Source organism: Gopherus evgoodei, chromosome 13 (assembly GCF_007399415.2).
Source record: "Gopherus evgoodei ecotype Sinaloan lineage chromosome 13, rGopEvg1_v1.p, whole genome shotgun sequence".
Lineage (NCBI taxonomy): Eukaryota > Metazoa > Chordata > Testudines > Testudinidae > Gopherus > Gopherus evgoodei.
In genome coordinates, this window is record NC_044334.1 from 24,285,814 (window position 1) to 24,304,600 (window position 18,787).

Consider the following 18,787-nt stretch of genomic DNA (forward strand, 5'->3'; position numbering starts at 1 on the left):
CCTCTTTGGGTGCCCAGCTTTACCACGGCCTTGATTCCCAGAGGGTGATGCCTCAGCAACATCACTAGCCATTTTGGGAAATGGTGGTCTCCGGGGCCTCATTCTTTAGCTACGGCTGCGTCTGAAGCCACTGGAAGCTGCCGGTGTTCAGCACCTCTGAGAATCAGGCCCCTCCATCTGAAACATTGGCGTGGACAGAGTGACAAAAATGGTGAAACAGGCCCTGGTTTACCTTGTTCGGGGCTCCCAGCTGCTGGGGTGAGCAGAGCGCTCATACCTCACTCTATAAAGCAGAATGACCGCTGGGACTTGGGGCCAGATGAATTGGCAGAGCCTGTACAGGACAGACTGGGTGGCAGTGTTTGCTGCAGCCCCATGCTCCTCCTGCAGCCCCAACCACACAGTGACTTGGAAAGCTGCGCTGGTGACTTGGAAAGCTGCACCACTCTTATAGGCTTGTGTTGTTTTTTCCTTCTTCCTCTCCCCCTGCCCTCCTTGTTCCTGCAGGACCATATTCCGGTGCCCTATCAGCCAGATTCCAGCAGCAACCCCTCCTCAACGACATCCTCCACCCCCTCCTCGCCGGCCCCACCGTTACCGCCCAGCGCGACTCCGCCATCTCCCCTCCACCCCTCCCCGCAGTGCACGCGGCAGCAGAAGCAGTTCAACTTGCCAGGTACCTCACTGCGGGCAGGCTGCCCCCCACAGGAGGCGCTGTGAGGGGCTTTGAATAAATCACTCTGTAACAAAGGCAGTTATCAGTCAGTCGCATGGGACTTGCTGAGTCCCCCATCCATGGGGGAGTCCATTCCCAGGGCTTGGCAGGGATCTCGCCTGAATACGTCCTCAGGGCAGGGAGCCAAGCTTCTCCCCTGTTACTGTTATGGGATGCTGGGTCTGCTTCTGGGAGCCAAACAGGATGTTGAAAACCTTGTGAAGGGTTCAGAAAAGAGCGACAGGACTGATTCAGGGTCTGAGAGGGAGCGATTGACAAAGCTCCATCTGTTTGTCCAAGAGAAGGTTAAAGAGGTGACTTGATCTTAATCTACAAGGGGAAGAGATGTCCAGGAGCAGAGGGCTCTGTAAACTAGCAACAATCATAACTAGATCCAATGGCTGGAAGTGGAAGCCAGATAAATCCAGGCTAGAAATAGGGAGCGGAATTGAAGCAAGAGTAATATACCACTGGAACAACTGACCAAGGGACATGAGGGCTTCTCCATCGCTTCCAGCTTTTAAATCCAGTCTGCTCTAGCTCAGCCAGAAGTCATGGGCTTTGAGGCAGGAGTGACGGGGGGAGGTCCTCTGGCCTGCGTGACATAGGAGGTCAGACTGGATAATCTCAGTGGTCCTTTCTGGCCTTAAGATCTGACTCATCTTGTCCAAGTGCAATGCTCTCTCCTGGGTTTCTTTGAAATTCACAGGCCCTGCAGTCCAGTGGGAGGCTTAGTGTGCACTCAGCTCTGGTGAACGGCTCCCGAGTGGAGGGTGACAGCCTCAGATGAACTCCATGATTTGCGGAGTGTGGTCAGAGGGAACACTGGCTTTTTCAACCAGCCCCTCCTCTGCCCCATAGAAGGACTGGGGGTTGAATGGGGGTGGGGATTAGTGGTATCCTCCCCAAACCTGTTTCCCCCACTTGAGATGCCAATGTGAAGACACAGTTGATCTTTCATAACATGATGGCTCCTTCCCTTCCTTTTGCATGCTTTCAGCAGTGAAACAGTGAGCAGTGTTGACATGTCCGTTGCCATCATAAGACTCCAGAGCTAGTAATGCATTAAAATGGACAGGGGCAGTTCCCCCTTTCTGAGCTATTGCTTTAGGCCGTATGGGTTCCGTTCCATTCATGTTCTGAAGTTCGACTTTACAGCCATAAGGGCGAGGTGTGTCCTAAATGAAAGCCTGGGTTCTGGTGCACAAGCTGGCTGCCTTCTGAAAAGAACAGTCACTGAATCCCCATGGACTGGCCCATTTCAACCCTAGAGGGAAGCACCTTGTCTAGGAGCAGGAATTCACTCCCAGCCCATTCATTCTCTAGGCAGGCAGGCCACTCTTCATGGCCTAGGCAATACTCGCCTATTCTGGTGATGCTGCCAATTAGTGCCTGCTTGTTCTTGGTAGTTCCTGTGTCATAGAAAAAACCCATTAACCAGGATCAACACCCATTTTCTTGTCAAAGACCTCTAAACAGCCACCCACTGGTCACCACTTTCCCCTTCTGTCTGCCAGGGCTGGAATCAGGCCAGTGGCCCAGCAGCATGGCCAGTGGCTTCTGAGCTGCACGGGTGAGTTTACTTTGTGGCATGTGTTCTCAGCCTGGGGGTCATACCCGTCCTCATTACCTTTAAGGGAGCAAGGTAACATGGAGTCCCAGGAGGGAAACAATTGGGTCTTAAAGAAACCAGATCTTACACCTTTCTGCTTGGCTACGTTTGATCCTGCCCCAGAGATGGGGCGAGGGGGATTGAGCTGGGAATAAGTAACGGTCACCAGAGAGGTACCAGACTTTGCCAAATGGGGGAGTGGGGAGAGCAGCTTGCCAGCAGCAGCCAGGGTCTCCCGTCTCTAAGCTTTCTGAGCTGCCTCCTTTGCACACAGTCTGTAGCCTCTCCAGAAATTCATATGAAATTGACTATCATTAGAAAGTCAGAATGGACAATTGAGGGAAGCAGTGAAGCCATGGGAAGTGCTACAAGGAAGCACTTGAAGCACTGATGGCCTTGTTGAGAGTTGCTTGGGAAGGAACAGCGAGTGCTTAGGACATGTGCGGTATTGGGTGGCATTTGGTTTTTTATCTAGTAACTGCACAGGGCACTCTCTCTAAGATATTTCCCTGATGTAAAACCGGTAAGTCAACTCTTCTGACCTACATACAGGCCCATTAGCGGCTCCTTTTTCACCACAGGTTGTTGGGATGTTTGTTCAACATTTTAAAAAAATGCACGTATGGGACATTTAACGATTAAGTGAACAAAGTCTCCTAACTCTCCCGTGTGATAGAGGCAGTATGTCCAACCTACCCCTATTGCACAAATGGGGAAGCTCAGGCAGGGATGCTGAGCAACCAGGTAGGGTCACATCACAAACCACTGGCAGAGCTGTGATTTCGCTCTTGCCCCAGGTCAATCCCGACCACATGGCCTCCTGAAAGCAATCAACTAAAGGCACTGCCCAAGGCCAGGTACAAGACACGTAAACAGCGACTTCTGGTTGAGAAAACCCAGAGCAATGCTGAGGCTTCCATTTGGGCTCCCCGGCTGGGCTGCTTCCCTAGAGCCAAAGGCTCTGGTTCGTGTCGCATGGGTGCATTTGCATTTCGTGTCGCATGGGTGCACCCAGTCACCAGGGTGCATTTGCTGTGGCACAGTGGCTAGGATGTTGGGCAGGGTTCTAATCCCAGCTCTGCCACTGACTTGCTGTGAGACCTTGGGTGAGTCACTGGGCTTCCGTGCCTTAGTTTCCCCATCTGTAACATAGGAATAATGTTCCTGACCCCACCTTTGTGAAGTACTTTGAGGTCTGTGGATGCAAAGCCGCAGGTGCATGCTATTTAGTATTATTATGTCCAGTAATTAATTTCAAAGGTAACTGCTAGCAATTGTAGTGACTGAGAGGATTTAAAAGCACCTATGCATTGTAGTTGGAATCAGGAATTAGGAGGGAATTTACCAACATGCACTGTGCCCAAACTCAGATGTGCCTGGTTCTCAGGAACAGTTTTATGGAGTGGGCCTAGGATATTCCAAAGTGAGCCCCATTGGCCTGGGTACCCCACTCACTCAGCTCATTGTCTCCTCTCTTTCCTCCCAAGTCAGCTTTCTCACCCTACCTGGCTTCCCACTGGGACCGACTAAACAGACCCAGTGTCCAAGAAGAGCACAAGAGGTTGAGTTCTCATTAACGATCCCATTTTTAGCTTCAGCTCTTCTCCACTGACAGCTCCTTCTCCCCACCAGAGGGACTGGGATCCTCAAAGTGCTGCCCAGAACAGATTCTGTTGCAGCTTTGGTCTGCAGTATCATAGAGGCAAAGCTCTTCCTGTTGTCTGACAAGTATGGGACAGGATGCTTTTGCACGGGCGTAGTCCCCTCAGCTCCTAGGAAATGTGAGCACCCCCTCCATACTGTCTGCCTGAGGGAGAGATTTCCACACCTGTGTTTTCAATTGTATGTTTTTTAATGATGATGAATTTTGTTTAAAGTGGAAATAACAACAAAAAAAAAAAGTCAATGGCAGCAGCTTCTTGTTGGAGGCATATGGCCGTTAGAGCTGCCAGCTTGCAGTGGTGGCACAGATGCCCATAACATGAGTCATCGCCACTGAATCATACAAGTTCATTCCAGTGAGTTAATTAGACAAATTGGCATTTACACGGAGTAAACTCTGGATCGCCAATCTCCAAGGCAGTCCATCCTCACTTCCCCTGCAAGGAGTGGAGAGACCAAGTCAGGAAAGATCAAATTCTCAAAGCTGGTACCTGCATGGCAACTCAGAGTGAGGGACGCTTTCTCAACATGTTTCATTAGCAGCCTCGCTCTGAGTGAAACGACCCCGAGCAGTGCTTGGGATGCTTTTTCATCTCTGTGCTAGGGCTACCCCTGGGCAGCACGGCCCACTGCTGTCAAGATGCTAGTCTCAAGAATTTCAGCTTTTTTCAGACGCTTTATACAGGGTTAGGAGGTTTGAAATACAGCGACTTCTCCCCGGAAGTCCAAGAGGCGTCCACTTTGATCTCAGCTCAGGGGGGAGTAGTTCCTCTCACACTGTAAACTGTGGTCTCGGGAGTTAATCAGGAGATGCTGAGCCAGATCCTTGGCTGGTGTAAATCAGCATAGCTGTATTGGCTTCAGTGGAACACTGCGGATTTACACCAGCTGTGCATCTGGCCCCATTCGTCAAATTCAGCTCTTAGTGTAGTGCTAGGCACAGCTCCACCATGGCTTAAGTCGCTGTCTCTTGTGGTCTTTAAAGAGTCCTTGGTGCTTTTCATAGTAACCAAGGAGTCCGTTCTGATGTCGTGGCCAAATTCCTCTGTATAATTATATTTGGGTTCCCTGAATATCCCCCATTGCTTTAATTGAATCCAATGTTCTTAACTGCCACCCGTAGCTACTGTGTAGTGCTGCTGCATCAGCGATTCCAGAGGTAACTGCCTTTTAGTGGTGGAAGAAGTGACTCTTATGCCATATGGACTTGATTCAACCATGTTGCACCCCACAGACCTTGTGGGAGCAGCTTGGTGTGGGGCTGAGATTCGTGCCAGGGAGAAGGCAGGTGGTTCTGCTGCAGTTCTGCAATGCAGAAGCAGCTTTACGTTTCAGCCCAGGCTCCCAAGAAGCCTTGCTGACAACTGACTCGATGTGCCCTGTCGGTGCAGCTCCCAGGTGCCCTGCTCCAGCTTAGTGTCTGAACTGTGCCCAGGGGCTTTGGACCCAGAGTGGGTGGTTGTGTGCGCTGCTGCGACACCCGTCCCATTCCCACAGCCACAGTCAGATTTTCATTGCCTGGGGACCTCAGTTTGGGTTCTGCCTCTTTGAAAAGCCTCCATTTATCCATGTCCAGGGTCAGCCACTTGCACCATCTTGATCCAGTATTGCGCCCTAGCCTGGGTTTTCATGGCCCTGGCTGGCTTCTGGAAAGCTGGCCTGGGGGGCGGGTGGAGTGGGGGGAACTTACTCTTGGAGTGGTGTTTTGATGTATGTGCAGTGAGCGAGGGCAAGTCTATACTACAAACTTAAGTCGACATAAGTTACATCGACATACAGTCACCGCAGTAATTACAGTGCTTTTGCACATCCACGCTGCGCTCCTGGTGTCGGCAGTGAGTGTCTGCTGAGAGCACTTGCCCCAGTTTCGCTGTCAGTGTGGGGCATTGTAGGATGGCTTCTGAAAGGCAGCCATGGTCAATGTAAGCCATACAGTGTCTGCACTGACACTGCGCAAACCCAACTACAGCAACCTCAGCACTGTGCCTCTTGCGAGGGTGGAGCTACGTCAGTGGAGTGGGCGAGTTACCTCGGTGGGAGCTACATTTTAGCGTAGGTACTTACAGAGTTAGGTCGACGTAAGCTGCCTAACTCTGTAGTGTAGAGACAATGCACTTCTGGAGCATAATTGCATTTCTCAGCTGTTTAAGAACACATGGCCCCAGCCTTCTGGCTTTAAACATCTATCTGAGATGTAAAAATTACCAGAAAAGGGGCCCTCTGTTCTGCATCCTTGGTGCATTGTCACATGAGGTGTGATCATCTCTACCTTCGAACAGGCAGTTTGAGGAGCAGTCCCAGCTGCACTTTATGGGTAGGATCAGGCCCTGTGTTCGGCTAGAAGCACTCACCTTCCATTCAGACCGTGGCTACCTGTTTTTCGTGGAACCGGGGTCAAGGCTGAGAGTACTTACTCCTGGATGAGATGGGGGAAAGGTGCACCATGGGCTGTAGGAATTCTTTGGAGTTGCACTTGTCTGCTCTTGCCCTAGAACTGAGGAGAAGGCTTCAGTTTGTGAAGTATCAAATGCTTCCTTTCTCACCGTACAAAACACCAACCAACTTCTGATCGTCAAAGTGCCCCTCTGTGCCTGAGGAAAGAGGGCTGTCCTGGTCGTTGCCTGTGTGTTCACTGTTACCTTTTCTCTGTGTTTTGTGTGCCTTCGAGCTGCTGTGCAAAGTTTCCATGTGTAGATACTGTTACATAGTGGCCATCATGTACTGCTAGGATGCTGTACCATATGCACACTGAAGATCTATATTTAAACAAAACAGCTCCAAGTGGACAGGGCAGTCTGCCACTTTGGGCAAATCCAATAAAGTGGGCGAAGGCAAAGAGACCCCAGAAAGGAGGAACTGGAGGGAGACAGGCACAGAAAAAATGCAGAGGTGAAATAACCTGCATAGAAAGGCCTGGTAGTGGGTCCTGCAGGCAGCCATCTGCTCACAGAGGGGCTTCTACAGTCAGAGGTGATCCAGAACTGAGAAGGTCCTTCACAGACCTGATACAGTCGGGTACCTTGAGATGGAGAGCAGCGAAAGCTGTGCCCATCACACCCGTCTATAGGGACAGCATGAAAGGGTGGGGGGGTGCTTGAGTGTCTCAGATTTAGATTATGAAGGCTGTCAGCAAGACCTAGAACTGAATTCACCTCTGTCCCCCTAGAACCTCTCTGACTGGCTGGCTGCCACTTCCTTCCCTGTTGATCTAGAAAACTGTAGGCAGTTGTGATACCTGAGCGATGCCCCCTTCTCTGCCACTAGGACAGCTGAGACCACCTGGGAGGGTGCTAACAACTGTCCCAAGACTGATCACCTAAGAGATGGAGGCAGGGCATTTTCAGAGGAGGGTCTTTGGCTAGAATTCACCTCCCCCATAGTCCTGGTAGAGACAGAGGCCTCTAGGGTATGTCTACACTGCAGTCAGAGGTGTAGACGTACCCAGGCTGGTTTTGATCTAGTTTGAAGAACAATAGGGGTGACGCCAGTACCTACACAGGGTCCTGAACTGGGGGAGGCTAGCTTGTGCCACTGCCCATGCTGCTGTGACTAGCTAGCTAGATGTGTCTACATGCACTGTAATCCCACCTCCCGACTCAGCATACACAGACCCTAAGCTCATCTGTTTTCTCACGTTGCCGCCTGAGGGGCTTGCTTGTGAGTTGGGTATATGGGGCTGACACTGGTTGTGCTGATTTTGATCAATGTGTCAGTGTATCTCTGCGGGGGGCGGGGGTATGGGTGTATTTGCATTACAGCAGGGGTCACCAATCTGAGCCTGAGCAGGAGCCAGAATTTACTAATGTACGTTGCAAAAGAGCCACAGTAAGACATCAGCAGCCCCCCATCAGCTCCTCCATCCCCCCTGCTCCCAGTGCCTCCCGCCCACTGGCAGCCACACCAATCAGTGCCTCCCCCTTCCTTCCCGCACCTCCCGGTCAGCTGTTTCATGGCATGCATGAGGCTCGGGGGTGGAGGAGGAGGAACAAGAGTGTGGCAGGCTCAGGCTTAGGGGTGGGAAGGGGTGGAGTGGGGGCAGGGCTGTGGCAGGGCCAGGGGTTGAGCACTGAGCACCCCCCGGCACACTGGAAAGTTGGCGCCTGTAGCTCCAGCCCTGGAGTCAGTGCCTATACAAGGAGCTGCATGTTAACTTCTGAAGAGCCGCATGTGGCTCTGGAGCCACAGGTTGTCCACCCCTGCGCTACGGGGAAGACCATGGTGGGCACATTTTTATAAGTAGAGCCACTCGCTTCCTGGGCAGTGAGCTGTCTTGGCCCAGCTATTGCACTGCGATGGCACTGACAGGGAAGGGAGCGGACGGGCTGGCTGATCTCCAGTGGCATGGTAAGAAGCAATAATATCAAAGGTCATTCTGTTCCCCACACCTTTTAAGAGCCATCCTTGATTGTTAGCTGCCCTCGAGTTACCAGCGGTACCTCTCCTGTGCAGTGTTCATTAGTTAGTCAATTGCTTAATGGGTGCCTGGTGCCTTAGACATGTAGTCTAGAAATGTCAGAGGAGTCCAAAGGACTTAAGTGCCCAAATCCCATTGGCTTTCAATTGGGTGGCCAAATCTCTCAGATGGCTTTGGAAATCTCAGCAGCAAAGTGCTGCATAACTGCTAAGCTAAGAGCTGAAGGCTGTAGAATGAGGGAGTTGAATTTTGATAGGTAACCTGGCTCCTAAACAGATCTAGGGCATGTAAAGCAGCCAAATGCTGGCCTGGCGACCTAGCTGTGTCCTGGCTGTTGTTATTGAAGTGCCGTCCACAGACTTGGCATTTGCACAAGGTACAAAATACCCAGTCCCTGCCCTGAAGAGCTTATGGTCTAAGGGCATGGCTGCACTTCAAGTTGGAGGTGTGAATTCCACCTCGAGGAGACATACCCATGCTAGCTCTGATCGGGTTATCATGCTAAAAGTAGAGTATAGCTGCAGGAGCATGAGTGGCAAGAGGGGCTAGTCACCTGCATCCACACCTGTCTTAGATATGTATTTGGGGCAGCTACCCCTCCCGCCCTGCTGTGGCTACGTTCTATTTTTAGCATGTTAGCTCAATTTAGAGCTAGCGAGGATATGTCTCCTCAAGCTGGAATTTACATCTCCAACTTCAAGCGTAGCCATACTCTAACAGACACAAAGGAAATGGGGTATGTTTGTGAGAGATTTAACTGAAGGCAAGTCCATGCCCTGAGCTGCCATGTGGGACAGTGGGATCAGATGCCCAATTCTGGTCTCTTACTCCATGGTCCAGCAGAGGCTGGATGCTCTGTGATGCAGGACATAGAGGTTTTGCAGATGTCTCCCTTCCAATTTTGCTGTGTTGCCCTTGCTAACTTTTTTAACTTCTTCCTTTCTCCATTGCAAGCTTCCCACTACTACAAGTACAAGCAGCAGTTCATTTTCCCAGGTAAGTCATTTCAAACGTAGTGCATGCAGAGTTACCCCTCTCTGATTTAGGAGCACCAATACCTCCCTTTCCTGAGTTGCATGCCTTACTGTCATTGTTTAGGGATCTGGATGGTGCGTGGGGTGGGACTTAAAGGGTGGGGAGGGGTTTTGGGTGTTTTTCTTCTAGAAACGAATCATATGAGGATAATTTGACTAAATTATTGAAGGGTGAAATTCACCCCCTGTGCAGAGGGTCAGCTTCGGTCTCTCAGAATATGGGAGCATGGGGATAAATGATACCTGTGCCTTGTGGTGGCTTTTTGCACAGGGGTGAGTTTCACCCTATAGCAAGTAAATTCACCCAAGAGTTGCAGTGTTTTTCAAGCAGGCCGGTCTCTTCTGAGGCTGTCCTTAGGGATAGGGTTTCCTGTGGAGAGAGAGATGTAGTATTAGATGAGGAAAAGGAACTGGCAGGAAGCCCTGTCTGGAAGGTTTTCCCCTGCCCTGATCGAGGGTAGGTAGCAGGAGGTTTGGGAAGCCATGAGGGTAAGAAACAGATAGTTTTTTTAAGGTTAAATCCATCCTTAGGCAGGTTTGGGTTTTGAGACTGTTTGTCAGCTGAACGATTGAGCCTAGAGAAGGACATTGATTTGACGTTCAGCACACATGGCTGCAAGCCGTGGCGCGGGAGGGAAGGGCAGGTCAGCCGCAAGATGCCAGGAGAAACCTGCCAAGGGCAAGAAGTAGCTGTGGAAGCACCTGCTTCCTCTGGCTGTGACTGATCCTTTAATGTGAACTTCTCATCAAACCAAAGCAGCCAGGGCCAACTGGAGAAGCTCCTCATTGGCCTTGTTTACTGACTACAAGGTCCAGAGGAACTGGTAGAGTCTTTCAAGGTCTTTTATCCATCCTCTGGGGGTCTCCCTTCCTGTCTAACACCAACTGCCTCCGTCAAGCCCAGAAGTCGCCTGATTCTCCACTGCTTTGCTCCTCGTGGAGTCACGGGCACTTGTGCAAGGAAGTGCAAAGTGCTGAGGGATGTGGAGAATCCTGACGTGGTCGCTTTTGATCCATGCTTTGCCCAGATTTCTGTGGCTCCAGTAGGTGCAGTGCCATGGGAAAGTGCTCAGTAGGAGCTGGATGTAGCCGCTTCATCTCATATTTCCTTTTTCCTGCCAACCTCTCTTCCCTTTCTCCTCCCCAGCCATCCTTCTCTGCTTTCCCCTCCCTCTCCAGGGCCCTTCCCCTGCCTTCACCTGACTCCCTTTGAAACAGGACTTCCTTTTCTCCTTCTCCTCTTCCCTGAATGCTCCATCCTGGTCTCCTGCCCCTGTCAGAGGCAGTTCTTCCTCACGTTGGTTGGGTGACCGACTGGAGGTGCCACTGCCGAGGCCATGCTGATGTCAGCACGGTGTCGGTTTGGGTGCAGCTCTGAGATGGGATAGAAGAGAGAAGCAGAGATGCTGGGCTTGATTCTCCTCTCCCTTATGCAGGCGTGACCCCACCTCGGTGAGTGAGAAGAGATGGAGGGCCAGGGACTTGGGGAAACCCCAGAAAATAATGGTTGTCTTACTGCCAACAAACTGCCTAGCTTGGAAACTAAACTCATGACAGTGTGTCTTCCTCTCTGTTTTCACACTCCGCTCTCCTTTGTTTTCAGATGTTGTGCCTGAGACACCGACCCGGGCGCCTCAAGTTATCCTTCATCCAGTCAATTCTAATCCAATGTAAGTGGGGCTCTTGCCTTGTCTTTTTACGTCCTCTTCACGTTCTGTTCTTCTCTCCCTTGCACCCCCGCTCTTGAGGATCACCTGCTAGGGATACAGGTCCCTTCACTGGTTGCGTGACTGACAGTTGCCTGCTTGCTGTGTGCAAAGGTCATCCACGGACTGGTTTATTTTGGTAAGCAGACCTGTGCCAATGGATCCTCCTGTCCAACTAGGACCAGAATTCCGGGGCAATGATCCGAATGAGCACAGTGGGGACAGGTGATCTGTCACTTGTCTGTGGATTAACAGCACTAAAATGTGAAGATTGAGCTAAAGAGGCACATGGAGTATGCAGTCCCGGCCTCCCCTTCCATCCTGGCTCCCAGTCTCCTTAACCGTCCAGTTCATAAGAACATAAGAATGACTGTACTGGGTCAGACCAAAGGGCCATCCAGCCCAGTATCCTGTCTTCCGACAGTGGCCAATGCCAGGTGCCCCAGAGGGGGTGAACCTAACAGGTAATGATCAACTGATCACTCTCCTGCCATCCATCTCCACCCTCTGACAAACAGAGGCTAGGGACACCATTCCTTACCCATCCTGGCTAATAGCCATTAATGGACTTAACCACCTGAATTAATCTAGTTCTCTTTTAAACCCTGTTATAGTCACAGCCGTCACAATCTTCTTAGGTAAGGAGTTCCACAGGTTGACTGGACGCTGTGTGAAGAAGAACTTCCTTTGATTTGTTTTAAACATGCTGCCCATTAATTTCATTTGCTGGCCCCTAGTTCTTGTATTATGGGAACAAGTAAATAACTTTTCCTTATCTACTTCGTCCACATCACTCATGATTTTATATACCTCTATCATATCCCCGCTTAGTCTCCTCTTTTCCAAGCTGAAGAGTCCTAGCCTCGTTAATCTCTCCTCATACGGGACCCGTTCCAACCCCCTAATCATTTTAGTTGCTCTTCTCTGAACCTCTTCTAATGCCAGTTCAGTCTCACCTTATAATTTACTCCTGTCTCCTCCCATGGTCTGGCTTTTGTTCCCTCTCCTTCCTCCACCACGCTGCCTGGATGCCAGCAGGAGGTTGCCTGCAATCTGTTCCAGTGCCCAACCTGGAGCAGCAAGTACAGGGAAAGTCTGGCTTCGCCCCTGCCCTGGGATGGAGCGTGTTCAGTTGGTCTGTGGAGACGTGCAGTCTGGTCAGCACTAGGAGCTGTGAGAGACTTGAGCATGCTCAGTGAGGGTGGAATCTTCAAAGATTTGAGGGGCTAAAAATCTAAGAAGTCTCTTCTGAGCATTTGCAAACTAACAGTTTTCCCAGGGCTTATCATTTGGCTAGATGGGGTGCATTTTTACAGAGATGGCAAAAGGCACATTTGTGACCCAAAGGCCAGCCTGCTGCCAAATTTCAGACTCCTATTTCAAAGCACAGGGATGTGAGAGCTGTTCAAATAAAAGGTTGCAATACTTTTCCCCCCTAGCCTGGTTCTCAGAAACGGCTATACCATTTTGTCTGAAATAAAAAAAACAAAAACAATCAGAAGCAGACACCCATCATGGAAAACTTCATAAGAACAGCACAGTGGGTCAGACCAAAGGTCCATCTAGCCCAGTATCATGTCTTCTGACAGTGACCAGTGCCAGGTGCTTCAGAGGGAAAGAACAGAACAGGTCATCATCAAGTGATCCACTTCAGCCACATGGTTAAAGTTTGGAAAAATTCGATGCAACTGAAAACAGGAAGCACTGATAACCTTAACAAAAGCAGCACTCCCAGCTCCACCAATAGTATTTGTTAAACTCCCTAAAGTTGCATTAGGTGTCTAAATAACTCATGAAACTTGGTATATAACTGGCAGCTAGGAAAAGCTCTGCCAAGTGACCTTTGTTTTTGCTTTTACTTGTGGCTGCTTTTCCTGTTTAGCTCAGTGTTCCCTAAGATCTTCCTGGCGAATGCTCTGATCAGTGTTGCATTAGCAGCACACAGCAGCGCTGTTACATTTCAGGAGCTGTTGCCATTCCTTTTTATAAATGCCGCTTTTGGGGGATTATGTAACTCAGAAATTTAGCAGCTAAGATCTCAGCCCAAACAGAAATGTAGGTTCTATCAGAATCGCCCACATTTTTCTAAATAGATTGGTAACCTGCTGGGGGAAGAGAGGGGGTAAAGAATTGCATCTGTGTCCAAGTGAGACCACCTGCATGACAAAGGCAGAGCTTCTGGTGGCCTGACAAATAATGCCACGATGGTTATTTGATAGCCTGTGTCTGAGTCAAACTAGAGGTTAAAGTCCATTTTGCAACTCAAGCCAATGCGGGAGAGAGATGGAGATCTTACACCCAAATTCCCCTTGCTGCCTTCAAGCATATTTAGACCTTGTGAGATGGGTTGTACAGCTGTCACGCCTGCCTTCTGGTACATAAATACATTCACATCAGAGGCATGCTGTAGTAAAGTAAGCTCAGATATGTGGATAATTTATAAAGCTTTGGACCAGATTCTGATCTCACTTCCACCAATGAAAATCTGAAGTAACTGCATTGACATCAGTGGTGTTACTCTGGATTTACCACCACAGTAACTGAGAAGCACTGAATCGATTTGGAAAGCCGGCTATAATCTCTACGCTCTTAGAAATAGGTATCATTATTACTACTATTATTAAAAGCAAGGGGTGGAAAACTGCTTAGCTGACTGTACAGCAGGTATAACAGATGGAAGCAAAATGGTTGCGTGTTAGTCTGGTGTTTGCTACAGTTTTCATCTGCATAGTGTTTTGCCAATTAAATTACCAGGACTCTTCTCATTTATACTGGTTTTGTGCAACTATAACTCCACTGATTCCAGTGGAGTAACTCCAAATTTACATTGGCACGTGACGGGGTGATCAGTTCTTGTCTTAAACATTTCCTCTGAAAGGTTTCTCCTCCACATTTAACACTTGAGACCTGATTCTCATTGACGCTTAAGGCCCCTTTACTCTGCTCTGGAAAAATAGTCTTGATATAAGTGAGAAGTACGTTCCAGAAATGTAAATCAGAGCGCGAAGGAATGACCAGAGAACAGAATGTGCAGAGAGGACACAAAGCAGTCTCTTCACTGGATGGAAACTGATACAGCGGTCTGGGATAGAGGGACCTGGAGGATTTAACTGAGAGTGTGTCTACACTGGCAGAGTTACAGGCAGGCAGTTACAGTGCTGCTCAAAGAGCGCTGAAGGGAAACCGCTGTTGTGTGTTCACACTGTCAGCTGCCTGCACAATAGCGTGTTCACACTTGTGGCACTTGCGGCAGTATTCAGAGTGTGGTATATTCTGGGCAGCTATCCCACAGAGCATCTCTTCCTCTTATGCCACAAAGAGTTGTGGGAAGGCAGAAGGGGTTGCGGGGCATCCTGGGTCCTGTCCCAATGCCCCATGATGCATTACTTCACGTCCCAGCAATCCCTGTGCTTCTGTCCGCATTTGGTGCCATCTTTCAACCGTTTGTGTACTGCGCGCTCTGCCTCTTTGGTCTGCAGGAATGGATCCCGCACCGTTGACCAATATGCTGCTCGCTCTAACATGTCACGAGTGGCAGTGAAGTTATTCCTTAAACTACAAAGGCAAGAGGAGTGTGACATTGATCTCGCCATGTGTAGTAGCTATGACACGAGATTGCTTGGGGCATGCATGGAGGTGCTGACCACAGTGGAACTCCGCTTTTGGGCTTGTGAAATAAGCACTGAGTGGTGGGATCACATCATGAGGCATGTCTGGGATGACGAGCAGTGGCTGCAGAACTTTTGGATGAGGAAAGCCACATTCATGGGACTGTGTGATGAGCTTGCCCCAGCCCTGAGGTGCAGGGCCACAAGAATGAGAGCTGCCCTGCCATTGGAGAAGCACATGGTGATTGCATGATGGAAGTTGGCTACTCCAGACTGCTACCGATCGGTCGCTAACCAGTTCGGAGTGGGAAAGTCTTGGACTTGTGTTGATGGAAGTGTGCAGGGCCATTAATCGCATCCTACTCTGGGTAACATGCGTGACATTGTGAATGGCTTTGCACAAATGGGCTTCCCTAACTGCAGAGGGGCGATAGATGGCACGCATATTCCAATTCTGGCACCCGACCATCTAGCCACCAAGTACATTAATTGGAAGGGGTATTTCTCAATGGTTCTCCGGGTGCTTGTGGATCACCGTGGGCATTTTACGGACATTAACGCAGGCTGGTCTGGAAAAGTGCATGAAGCACGCATCTTTCAGAACACTGGTCTGTTCAGGAAACTGCAAGCAGGGACTTTCTTCCCAGACTAGAAGATTACCGTAGGGGAAGTCAAAATGCCCGTTGTGATCCTGGGAGACCTTGCTTACCCCTTAATGCTGTGGCTTATGAAGTCATACATGGGGCACCTTGACAGCATAGGTGCTGACTCCATGGGTGCTCTGGGGCTAGAACACCCATGGGGAAAAATTAGTGGATGCTCTGCACCCACCAGAAGCCAAGCTCCCCTCCCTGCCCCCCATCCTATCTCATTTCCACCTCTTCCTCCTCCCCTGAGTGCACCGTGTCCCCATTTCTCCACCTACCTCCCAGCGCCATCAAACAGCTGTTTGGCGGTATATAGTATATAGCAAGCTCCAGGAGGGAGGGGGGAGGAGCGGGAACGTGGCATGCTCAGGGGAGGAGGTGGGGAAGAGGTGGGGCTGAGGTGGGGATTTGGGGAAGGAGTCGGAATGGGGCAGAGAAGGGGAGGAGTTGGGGCAGGGACTTTGGTGAAGGGGTTGGGAGGGGAGGGGCAGGGGTGGAGTCAGGGCGGGGCCAGGGGCAGAGTGAGGGTCGATCACCCACTGGCACAAGCAGAAGTCAGCACCTTTGCTTGACAGCAGCAAGGAGCAATTCAACAACAGGCTAAGCAAGTGCAGAATTACTTTTGGTGGTTTAAAGGCCCGCTGGCGCTGCCTATATGGGAGGCTGGACCTGGCCGATGACAATATTTCTATGCTTATAGCCATGTGCTGTATGCGCCATAATATTTGTGAAGGGAAGGATGAAAGCTTCACTCAGGGATGGACCACTGAGGCTCAGCGCCTGGAGGCTGAATTTGAACAGCCAGACACCAGGGCTATTAGAGGGGTGCAGTGTGGGGCCATAAGAATCAGGGATGCCTTGAGGCAGCAACTTGAAGCTGAAAGCCACTAATATTTGTTGCTATGCTCGGGAGTGCAGTGCTTGTAATGTTAGGAGGTGATTGTGATTGGTGCAGATGATGCACTGTGAAGGTGTAAGAATATTGCCTGTTGCTTTGCAGGGCTCTGTTTGCTTTCAATTAATGGAATAAAGATTGCTTTCAAAACAAAATAATTATTTTATTAAAAACAACAATCGGAGGAGAGTGACAAACAAAAAACCACATCAACACTGAGGGGGATGGGGGAAGGGGAAGGGTCCCAGAAGGAGGTGGAGTCCCAGGATGGTTAAAGATTTGTGTATGTCCAGGCATCATATCCAACCTTCTCCTTTGGAGTATAGTGCAGTGGGTACTGTACATCAGCAGGGCTAAACTGCAGAGGGAGGGGTGTTGAGTGCAGTGGGTACTGGGAGTTCACAGGGCTGGACTGTGACGGTAGGAGTGGAATGCCGCGGGTACAGACTGAAGCCAGGAGTTGATAAGAGTGTGTTGGCAGTGTCTGGGGGGCGCATGGGAAAGAGTTTTGTGGTAGTGGCTGCAGGGTGGGCAGGTGCAAAGCTGCTGGTTTGCAGCGCTAGTAGCACCTGAAGCATGTCCACTTTGGCACTTCATAATGTTTAAGAGTCACTCTGTGGCTTTGTTTGGCATGCCATATTCTCCTTTCAGTCCCTCTTCTCACTGTTCCGCCACTCCTTCAATTCCTGTGTTTCGGCTACAGAGTGCACATGATATCACACAGAAAGTCCTCTTTAGTTTTTCGTGGTCACTTTCTAATTCTGAGCAGCCGTTCGGCCGGCGATAACAAAGAGGGAGGCTGGGCTCCCAAGGTCTCATCTGTGAAGCCAAAATGCAACATTTCACAGAAGCAGTGTTGTTTGCACCACACAGGCCACTGATTTAAAACACAGCCACTGGTTACATACCTGCCATTAACTGGCTGACCCCAGGCAAGCACACATGAGCCACAAGACCCCCAGAATTGTGAGTAGCCGCAGGGGTAGGGGAAATCAGTGTTCCAGGACCATACTGTACACTGGGCACAGTGTACCCAGCACTGCGGGGCGGTGGGGAGGGGCTTATAATGATTACGGTCCCCACATTTTCCACAGACTGTTCGTTATGGAAGGTATCTCACTGCTGAGGCTGAGCAGGGAATCAAAGGAGGGTCTTCTCCAAGCCTGCGGCTTCCGCCCTGGCCCTTATGTGCTCGGCTGTGTGCAGCAGTGGTCCCCTCCCCCCGTGACGGCAGAGTGGCACGGGAAAGTAACTGTTAATGGGGCAAGAAACAAAGCAGCTCTGCCAAAGAACCCGCGGCAGCGGCTTGCCCAGTATCTCCATGAGAGTTTCCTGGAGATCTCTGAGGCAGATTCCCTTGAAGTGAGGGAATCAATCAACAGCCTGTTCCGCCGCTCAGACTAGGCATGTGGTGGTACGCGCATCACACAGACACAAGCCTGCTTTCTGCAACCCTCCTGCCCCCAACAACTCGCTTCAGCAATTCCCCAAATCAAAGCCACTTACCAGCAGCCTCCTCTTCTGTTTGCACTTCGCCAAGATCTGTGACTGACTAGCCTCCTCCGGGGTAGAGAAGAGCTCTGGCTGCATGCATCTCTGACCTCCAAGTAGTCCCCTGCCGCTGGGCCCCCTCCCCCTCCACATCCTTGTCCAAGATTTCCTCCTCCTGGCTCGGTCCACTCTCGACTCTCACGCGAGCCACCGAAGTATCCACAGTGGCCTTCGCAGTGGAGGTGGGGTCACCACCAAGTATCGTGTCCAGCTCTTTGTAGAACCAGCAGCTCATGGACACAGCACCGAAGCAGTGGTTTGCCTCCCCTGCCTTGTGGTAGGCGTTCCGGAGCTCCCTCACTTTGCCCCTGCACTGCAGTGTGTCCTGGTCATGGCCCCTTTCTGTCATGCATCGTGAAATCTGTCCATAGGTATCATAATTTCTAGAGCTGGAGCACAGCTAGGGCTGGACAGCCTCCTCTCCCCAAATGCTGATGAGGTCCAGCAGCTTGGCATTGCTCCAAGCGAGGGATCGCCTGCTGTGTGGAGCAGGCATGGCCACCTGGAAATATGCGCTGAGACCACTGCACACGTCACCGAGCAAACAGGAAGGAGACTTTCAAAATTCCCAAGGAATTTAAGGAGTGTGGATGACAATTGGTCACCTGAGGGCAGGGCAGTAGAGTTCAAACCAATGACCAGAGAGGCGAGAACAGGCATTGTGGGATATCTCCTGGAGGCCTATCGCAGCACTATAATCGACCAGGCTGTCTACACTGGCACTGTGGCGCTGTCGCCCCAGCGCAGAAAGCTGTACGCCTCTCGTCAGGGTGGGTTTTTTTAAAGCACTGCAACTGCACAGTTTCTGCGCATTAAGCTGCTTGGCAGTGTGTGCGCCTCGGGAGTAGAAGCTTGCCAGTGTAGACAAGGCCTGACGTTAACAGACAGGTGAAAGATTGAATCGGCAGCTGCACATAATTCAGCCTAAACCGAGCAGTGCATT

The 18,787-nt window shown here is 50.6% G+C and overlaps 1 protein-coding gene across 1 annotated transcript in view; it reads left to right on the plus strand.

Annotated features, from left to right (window-relative positions):
• KSR2 (kinase suppressor of ras 2) overlaps positions 1 to 18,787 on the plus strand; it is a 288,342-nt gene that overhangs the window by 183,482 nt on the left and 86,073 nt on the right. The window contains 3 exon segments of the mRNA XM_030583327.1: positions 508 to 676; positions 9,358 to 9,399; positions 11,041 to 11,107. Coding sequence (XP_030439187.1) covers positions 508 to 676; positions 9,358 to 9,399; positions 11,041 to 11,107 — 278 coding nt within the window.